Raw genomic sequence first — 9,820 nt, forward strand, 5'->3', positions numbered from 1 at the left:
CCGTGGACACATACTTAAGTAGGTGCTACTTCAAACACCCTTCAAAGCACATGTCTACATTTAACACTCTTTACTGAGGTGGCTTCTGCTACTCAAAGCATTTTTTGGGCAACAAATACAGGGCACATGGTTGTAGGGAGGAGACTCAACTTTTCCCTCCCAGCTGATCTTTCATAAGCACCATGCATTATTATAAATACTTTAATGGCTCAAATTATGTTTTCAACTTCCCCAACAATCAACATGTTGCCAAAGTTTCTCAACTAATACAGACAAAGCATTTTTTCTCTTGTAAAACAGTAAAAACAAAGAAATTGTCGGTAATGCGACTCAAATCACAGGACACTTTTTAAAGGAAAACAGGTGATCACTAAGGGAAAGTCAATTTCATAATAAGATTTATTTACATACCAGCACAGAATATCCCTGGAACTTCGCTCCTGACTATTATGGTCCGTACTTTCTTATCAGATTTCAAAGCATCCACAGCTTTTGAGAGCTAAACAGATACAGGGAGGGCATGGAGAAACAAAGAGGAAAAATCACTTTCAGGTTGACGTCAACACTGCATCTTAATATTAGAAGCAGACAGTTTAATGTTTACACTCACCATTTTTACCAGATTTTTACTGAATGAGTTTTTGGCATAAGCTCTGTTTATTCCAAGCACCACAATTCCTAGTCAAGAAAAAAAGGCACACCGGAGTTAGTGAACTCGCAGGGCACAGACTCCCACACACACAGCTAGTGGACTTGGGACTTAGGAAATGTGCCCCTTCCTTGAGGGTCACGCCAAGAGCTTCGTCCTGATTTTTGTGTTTACCCTCCTTTTCAAGACAAGCACATTTTTGAAGACTGTGGTAGATGTACGTAACCTGTAAAATCAGTCTAGTAATCAATGCCCACCTCTTCTGCCTGTTAGAGGAGAACTTTACAACATCGTGATGCTTTCAATTCATCCCTTCCTAAGCACCACCAAGATAATCCGCACATTGTACTAAATTCGCTCATGGGTGAGAAGAATCCTCCACTACAGAACACTGTCTAAAATATGGTTTCATCACCTTCAAGTACATGCAGAAGAAACAGCTGACAAACCCTTATCACAGGCAAGCCCTGCAGATCAGCTTTTCGGCTCGTCAGTATCTTCACTCACGGTGTCTGTCATCCTGTCCTCAGTATCTCCATCCCAGGTTTCTCTCCTGACTCTGTCCCCACACTCAACCTGAAGGCGCGTCCACTTAAGCAGAGTTCACTCCCCAGGAAGTTGCGCTCTCCCTCCTGAGGTTCCTGACTCAGACCAGCCTCCCATTCCAACTGCTTCAGTCTGATTAATTTCCCAAGAACAATTATGCATAGAATCCACCCCCTGCTTAAAATCCTTTATTTATTTGCTTCCGAAACATTTACGTTCAGAGCCCTACAGAGCCTGTACTTGACCTTACCTGTCCCCTGAGTGAGCACAAAGGTTCCCTGTGTAACAGGAATGCCTTCCACCTCTTTGGGGGCGGGGACGTGGGGGGGAGGGTACGACCCTTATTTGTTACTAAGTTACACTGAAGACAGCAACATGTACACACGTCTTCTCTATGCAAGACACTGTGCAAACCTACTTTGCAAAGAAAGTACAAAGATAAACTTCACTCACAGAATAAATTTTCAAGAATTCCAAATGCTCTCAGCATGGAGAAAATCAGAAAGAACCTGGATGTGGGGCAGGCTCTGCATTAAACCCCAGACTGACCTCGGGTAGGCCCCCCACTCACGGACAAGAGCCGTCACTGAGCACTTGCTGACACTGTTCCCAGGGCCTTATGTTTATCGAGTCACATGATGCCCACACAACCCAAGAGGTGGACACTACTTTCATCCTAGTGGAGAGAAGGAAGAAACTGAGCCTCGGGGAAGCTAGACTGCCAACCACCTCCACAGCTGAATGAAGGACGCGGCTACAGCGTTCAAGCTTCCGCTTCCTCACGAACAAAACCCACTGGGTAAGACTAGACGCGTCATTTATTCAGCTGTGTCGAATACACATTACGTGCTCAGCCCTCAGGGAACTTGAGTCTAGGAAGGACGACAAACGATAAAAAACGTACAATTCGAAATGCTTTACATGCTGTAAATGGTGCTCCAGTAACTCGTAACCAGAACCGTTAAGATACGGGGGCTGCAGTCCAGCCAAGAGAGAACAGGTGTAGCTGAGATCAACAGAGTGAGGACAGGAAGCAAGAGGGTTCAAGAAGTAGAATTTCAGTGAGTTAGTGATTGACCGGACTGAGAACTGACCGCACTGGAACGTGTTAGGAGCGTCTACGAGGTTTTCACTTCAGCTGTTGGATGACAGATGACATTTCAAGACAGAACCATAAAAAAACAAGAACCAAGGTGAGGGTGGAAAGGGCGAGAGTTCACGAATTTGGTTTTGAATTCAAGTGACTCTGACGTGCCTTTGAGATATCCACATAGGTATCAACTCTAAGGGTACATAGAGGCTAAGAACGCAGGCTCTGAGGTCTGGTTGCTAGCGCTGAACTCCCAGGCCAATGCTTACTAGCTGTGTGACCTTGGGCAAGTTACTTAACTAACCCCCCAACCTTCAGTTTCTTACTCTGTTGAGATACTAATGGTTCCCAACTCTGTGGGACTGGTGTGAGTGAGGATCGGTGATAAAACAGACGTAACGTTTACAACGTAAGCGTTCAATGATTATTGTTCCTCCTAACACGCTTTGATGCAGTAGAGTATTACCATGATCTGTTGATATGGAAGCTTCTAGAAAATGTATTTCCATACAGAAATAAAGAGTGGTGTGCTATGGCTTTGGTCATGGTTGATATTGGATATAAATGAGATCGGAGAGTATCTTCTGCTGGTGCTGATCTACATAAATGGGTCACACATATTTCCTTTATCTTCTTAATTCAGCCATAAAGAACTTTATCAAGATATTCTTTTTAATGAATAACATTCTGTGAAATGAATTTCCATTAGTTTCATTTGATGAGCATTTAAACTGTTCCTGAATTTTCCTTAAAAAAAGAAAAGCTATAAAATAAAACAAACCATTCCGAAACTGTCCTAAGTCCTACAATCCTGAATTTTCCTAAATCCTACAATGCTGCAATAAACATTCTTCAAGGTTTCCTTTCCACAGGTGTATAAGTATTTCTGACAAGTATCAGGAAGTAGAAAGTCTAGGTGTACATTCTTAATTTTAACAGATACTCCTAAAAAATATCATCCCTATTAACTGCCTGGCCAAAGCACTAATACCAGTTTGTTCACAACAGCAGACCTCAATGGGATGAAAAACCTCTTAGAAGACATTTGGAAAATGTAAAGGAGCATCTTGAAACTGTGACCAGGTGGAATCCAGGGTTGGCAGGCCCTGAAGTTTATAAAATTTAAGGAGCCCCTGTAAGTAAAAGAATACAAAATTACACACACGGAATTAGGGACAGATGTAAATATTGAAACCTTCAGAATTTTAAAAACTTGAGAAATAGTACATTTTCTTTCCAATTACATATCTGAACTACACAAGGTCACGTCCTTCCCTCTGTATATGAATTTTTGTACATATCAATAATTTGAAAAAATATACAAAACCAATCAAATGGAATTGGAAAGAGGAAAATGGAATTGGAATTAACCCCAAAGAGTCAAAACAATCTTGAAAAAGAAAAACTAAGTTTGAAGTCTTAGTTGAAGGACTTAATCAGGACACTTCCTAATTTCAAAACTTACTACAAAGCTACAGAAAAAAACCAAAACAAAACCAAAAACAAAAACACCAGTGTGCTACTGGCGTGAGAACAGACATACAGACCAACGGAATTGAACCGAGTCCACAAATAAACACCTACGCTTAGGGTCACCTGGCTTGTGGAAAAGGCAATGCTAAAAGAACAGTCTTTTCAACAAATAGCAGTGGGACAACTAGGTATTAGCCCGCAAAAGAATGAAATTGGACCCTGTCCTTACACCACGTGTAAAAATTATCTCAAAACAGATCTGAGACATAGTGTGAGAGCTAAAACTGTGACTCTCTCAGAAGGAAACACAGTTCCACATCTTCAGGACCTTGGGCCAGGCAACAGTGTCTTAAATAGGACAACAAAACCACAAGCAACAGAACAGATAAATCATAATTCATCAAAACTATCAAGAAACAGTGAAAAAAACAACAATGCACAGAATAGAAAATATTGGCAGATCATACATCTGACACGGGGTTAACATCCAGATTATAAAACAATTTTTACTACCCACCACAAAAAGATAAACGAATGGGCAAAAGGTTTAAATGAGGATTTCTAAGGGAGATACACAAACGCCCAACAAGCAACATCATTTGTCATTAGGGAAAAGCAAATCAAAACCACAACGAGGCATCGCTTCACCGCCAGCAGGTCGGCCAGGATGGAAAACCGTGGAAACAAGTGCTGGCGAGGGTGTGGGGAAACAGGACCCCTGGGGCACTGCTGGTGACACCTGAAAATGGTGCAGCTGCTGTGGGAAACCGCGTGGCAGATCCTCCAAAAACGACACACGGCCCGTTGATTCTACTCCTAGGTATCCACCCAAGAGAAAGGAGCATGTCTGTTCAAACAAATGGCTATACACTGGTGTTCAGCAGCATTCTTCATATCTAAAAAGTAGAAACAAAATGTGGCATATCCATTCGATGGACTAAAAAATAAGAACGGTGGATAAGATTACCATTCACAGCAAGAATGCAAGAAATGGTTACTGTCTTGAAAACAAAGAGGTGGCACCCTCCCACAGTGCTTTTATTGTTTAATTTTACCACCATGTGCATATATTTTTACTTTAGAAGTTTTGTAAACTTCAATAATTTAGCTATTGTTACTAAACAGGACATGTAATTACAGGACATGTAATACACAAAGTACTGAAAACCAGTGACAGAAAGAATATCTCCGATAAACCACATACAAACCTAGCTCCTTCCAAATATACCATTAAAAAGTGAAAAAAATGGTGGCACCTGGGTGGCTCCATCGGTTAAGCGTCCGACTTCAGCTCAGGTCATGATCTCACGGTTCCTGAGTTCCAGCCCCGCATCGGGCTCTGTGCTGACAGCTCAGAGCCAGAAGCCTGCTTCAGATTCTGTGTCTCCCTCTCTCTCTCTGCCCCTCCCCTGCACACTCTCTCTTTCTCTTTCTCTCTCTCTCAGAAATAAAACATTTTTTTCAGTGAAAAAAAAACAATTTTTTTACGAATCATTTATCTGATAAGGGACTTGTATCCATAATATATTAAAAACTCTTACAATTCAACAATAAAAAGACAAACAACCCAGATTAAAAAAAAAAAAATGGGCAAAGATTTGAGATGTTTCTGTAAAGAAGATACACACGTGGCCAAAAAACACATGAAAAGATATGCAACATCATGCACCATTAGGGAACTCCAAAACAAAGCCACAAGGAAATATCACTTCCAATGCACCAGGAGGACTACAGTCAAAAAGCACAATGACCACAAGTATTGACCAGGATGTACAGAAAGGGGAGTCCTGAGGCCTTGCTGGTGAGAATGCGAAATGCCGCAGCCACGCTGGAAAAGTCTGCTAGTTCATCCATATGCTAATCACGGAATTACCAGAGAACCCAGCAATTCCACCTTATGGAAATGAAACGTCCACAAAACTGTACATGAATTTTCTAAGCAACGTTGTCCACAATACCCCAAAAGTGGAAACAACCAAAATGTGTATGAATGATGAATAAACAAATTGTGGTCTGATCTACCCAAAAAATGGAATGTCATCGAACCATAAAAAGAGATGCGATACTGATACGTGCTACCGCAGGGATGCACCTTGAAAACATAATGCTCAGTGGAAAAAATCCACAAAAAACCATAAATTATTTCCTCATATGAAATGTCCAACATACACAAAGCTACTGAGAGAGAAAATAGACAAATGGGTCCTATTCTGGGGGGAGACAGGGTATGAGAATGGAGAGTGGTGGCTAAAGAAAACAGGGCTTCTCTCTGGACTGATAAAAATGTTGCAAAATTGGATTGTGGGGATGTTTGCACAACTCTCTACACACACTGAAGTTAACTGTACACTCTGAATTTTGTGGTATGGAACTATGGGTCAGTAAAGATTTAAAAATATACACATCTTAATATACGTGTTTACCAACATAATTCCCATGCCATAAAACGTATGAAAATATGTTGTTAAAAACATGAGAAAAATACATGACAGAAATCAATCTGCTGAAAATGAAAAGTAAGTAGATGTAGGAAGACCAGCCAGCCGACCCCAGCGACAGTCCGCCTGGGAGACGGTGCTGGCTCGGACAAGAGCCGTGTTGGTAAGGAAGCACGTGGAGGAAAGTGGAAAGGTTTCAAAGACACTCAGGAAGTCTTGATAACCTGGATACGAACGGTAAGCAAGGAGCAGGCATCAAGGATGCCTTGCATGACACAGTCGCTTATTTGTTCTATTTCTGCCAGAAGTTTTTCCAACGCGGCTCACAAAGATGATCTCTGAAATGGGTCACAATGGGGGCCCCTGGGTGGCTCAGTCGGTTAAGCATCCGACTTGGGCTCAGGTCATGGTCTTACTGTTCTTGTGTCCAAGCCCCGCATGGAGCTCTGTGCTGACAGCTCAGAGCCTGGAGCCTGCTGCGGATTCTGTGTGTCCCTCTCTCTCTGCCCCTCCCCTGCTCCCGCTGTCTGTCTCTGTCTCTCTCTGTCTCTCTCTCTCTCTCTCTCAAAAATAAACATTAAAAAAAAAAAACTTGAAATGGGTCACAACTATGAGTAGAAGCTTGCCAGACTGGGAGAAGTTTAGAAAGGGGAAGAGAGAAGTCATTTCATTCCAGGAGGAGCATGCAAAAGCAGAAAGAAAAGAGCGGGAAAAGTCAAAGCTTAGACGCAGCTAAAGGCAGACTGGAGAGGAGCCTGCAGGCAACTGGGAGCCACTAGAAGTCTCTAATGGAGCAGAGCAGTCATCCTTGGCCTAGAAAACAGGAACCCCAGGCACCAGTGTGAACAATAAACTGGGAAGGAGAATGACTGGCAGGAGCCGGCCTAAGGAGATGCCTTCGTGGACCAGGGCGAGGACTGATGTTCTAGAACTCCTGGTGCCCCGGACAACAGTACAAGACATCACTGCTAAGGAAACGTGATGATATAACCGCGCTCCCCCAACAAACACTGAACCCAGACAGCAGAGGAGTGCCAATATAGCTCACACATTCTGCATCACTCCCCGCCACCGGCCTCAAGAGGGCAAAGGACAACTTGCGGCTCCTCGTGTGAGAGGCTGCTGAGAGCCTCCAAGAGAAGCAAAGGCATCGGGAGACTGCTCGACCTGAGGATTCCCTGACCTCATGTTTTTCTTTGCACTGCTTACTGCTCGTTCACCAGTAAAGCACAGCATTTATCATGTTAGCCAAGCCTGAGCGGTCATCCCTGCCAACTTTCGAAGGAAGCGGGGTCCATTTTCTTAAGAAGCCATGATTTCTGGGGCGCCTGGGTGGCGCAGTCGGTTAAGCGTCCGACTTCAGCCAGGTCACGATCTCGCGGTCCGTGAGTTCGAGCCCCGCGTCGGGCTCTGGGCTGATGGCTCGGAGCCTGGAGCCTGTTTCCGATTCTGTGTCTCCCTCTCTCTCTGACCCTCCCCCGTTCATGCTCTGTCTCTCTCTGTCCCAAAAATAAATAAACGTTGAAAAAAAAAAAATTTAAAAAAAAAAAAAAAAAAAAAAAAAAGCCATGATTTCCTAATAGTGGAGCTTTACACTTTGGGTAACTGTAAACATCTGAATTTCTTGAATTGTCTCATATGCTTTCATTTCTTCTCCTTAATCCAACTGATCCTAACTTAAGGACTTTCCAGTCATTTTGCGAAAGTTTACTTTCAACTTGCATTCATTTAAGTCATATATGATAAAGTTTTGGGGTGATGGGGGTTTGTGGAGTCCAGAGATGACAGCCAAGAAAGAATTCTTGAAGACATCTTCGGTGCAAAAAGGTGATTTTATTAAAGCATGGGGACAGAACCCATGGGCAGAAAGAGCTGCACTTGGGTCCTGATGGGCAACTCATTTTATACCCTCAGGTTGGGAGGGGGTCAGGGATAGAGTAAGTCTCTTAAAGAATTTTCGAAGCGAGGTTTCCAGGACCTTGAGGGGCTAGCTGTTGCTAGGGAAACACCATTTATTACTATTCAATAAAACCTCAGTCATGAGACCTTTCGGTCATGAGACCTATATGGGGCGGGGGGTATAGGCTGGGAATATGATTGCCAGCATACATCTTGGGGCAGTTGAGATAAAGGAAGTAGACTTACAGGGTCCCCGAGGTTGGGATAATGTTAAGCTAAGGTTCTCTTTTGCCCCTAGCAAAGGGTAGAGGGAGGTCACTCTGCTGGTTTCAAGGACTCGTCAATGGGCCATAGGCAGTAGGGGGATTTAATTTTTCATTTGCCTTAGTTTCCCACATCACCATGGCAAGCACTTAAACCCCTTCCCTTCGTTGTTGGGTAGCTGGGAGTGTCCAAGGAGTATCACACAGATCCCACCCGGGGTGGGGACAGGGGGGTGCTACCTTGGGCTTTGCCGCTCCGTCTGCCTCATGCTCCCCCATCACACAGACGATACAGAACTGGGCGCACCTTACTGGCGGAACGGACAACCTCTGTATCTAATGTACTGCAGGTACACCTAACATAACTGAGATGCCAGTAAGACCCAAAAACTTACCCAAAAACGCTCTAAGCGTCCCAGCCCCGATCTACTTTCCGGCCGAATTTCTCAATATTCTGCCTGTCCTTACACTACAGCCCCACGTGCCCTACGTCATTTCCCCCCAAAAAAGCACAACACGTTCAATTCCATGTGTTTGAACGTGCTCTGGTCGCTGGAGTAAGAAACAACAAATGAAATAACTCATCATACTACACCATGAGCATCCACTGTGAGCTAGACACTTAGTAGGCAATCTGTATTAGCATCCTAATCTAATCTTCGCAGCCACCATACAACGTTGGTATTATTTTTCCTATTATAAGCACATGAAAGTTGAGGCACAGAGAGAGTTTGCCTAAGAACCCGCACTACTCCCAAATTCTTTTGCCTAGTAAGGAATGGCTGGGAACCCAGTTCATCTGAAAAACCCTAACTCGATGCTCAGAATCCCCCCTGTCAAGTCCTCCAATCCCCAAACATTACTGATCACAAGCCTCTTGGGGGTATTCCAGCCCTTCAGCTCTCCCCAAATTCAAAGTCAGCAAAGCCTTTGGGTCAGCAGTATCTCCCTCACTCTGCTGGAAGATACTAACAGCAATCATGACTTAACTCCTTTTGCACGTCTGCTTAACAAGATGATAGGTGCTCGATAACTACACGTCGAAATAAATGACTGGTCCTCTGGCAAGCCGCTATTCCACCTTTCGCGACCCAAGTGGGCAAGGGAAAGGAACCGAGCTCAGGCAGACAGTTCCGTCCTTCCCAGCCCTTCCCCGCCCCCGCCCCCCCCCCCGGTATTGTATGGCCAATGCATCTGTCCACTCCGCCGCAGGTAGCTCAAGGGCAAGACCAGTTACCACCCACAACTGGGTCCCCAGGGCTTAGCGCGGTACCCGGAACACAAAAACATGCCCGAAAATTGTTTAAGGGAATCGGAATCCAGTCCCCCAAACTAACTTTCTAAAACAAACTAGGGGAGAAACCGCTGCGGCTGAACAGCTCTACACGTGAGATTCTTCAGAATGAAGTGCATTCTCACTGCAGCTCCTGAAACTCTCCCCGCCCCCCACCCCCCGCCACCA

General features: G+C 44.1%; 1 protein-coding gene across 10 annotated transcripts in view; it reads right to left on the reverse strand.

Annotated features, from left to right (window-relative positions):
* Window positions 1-9,820, reverse strand: part of AUH (AU RNA binding methylglutaconyl-CoA hydratase) — a 358,634-nt gene that overhangs the window by 348,174 nt on the left and 640 nt on the right. For 8 of the 10 annotated variants that reach the window (XM_086684858.1, XM_086684856.1, XM_086684855.1 and 5 more), the window contains exons 2-3: window positions 611-678; window positions 412-499 (exon numbers count right to left, since the gene is read on the reverse strand). The exons of the other annotated variants lie outside the window; for them this stretch is intronic. In XM_086684858.1, coding sequence (XP_086540984.1) covers window positions 412-499; window positions 611-678 — 156 coding nt within the window. The remainder of the gene's footprint in view (window positions 1-411; window positions 500-610; window positions 679-9,820) is intronic. 10 annotated transcript variants of the gene reach the window in all.

This window comes from Puma concolor, chromosome D4, assembly GCF_028749965.1.
Source record: "Puma concolor isolate L17-30 chromosome D4, mPumCon1.1.hap2, whole genome shotgun sequence".
Classification (NCBI taxonomy): domain Eukaryota; kingdom Metazoa; phylum Chordata; class Mammalia; order Carnivora; family Felidae; genus Puma; species Puma concolor.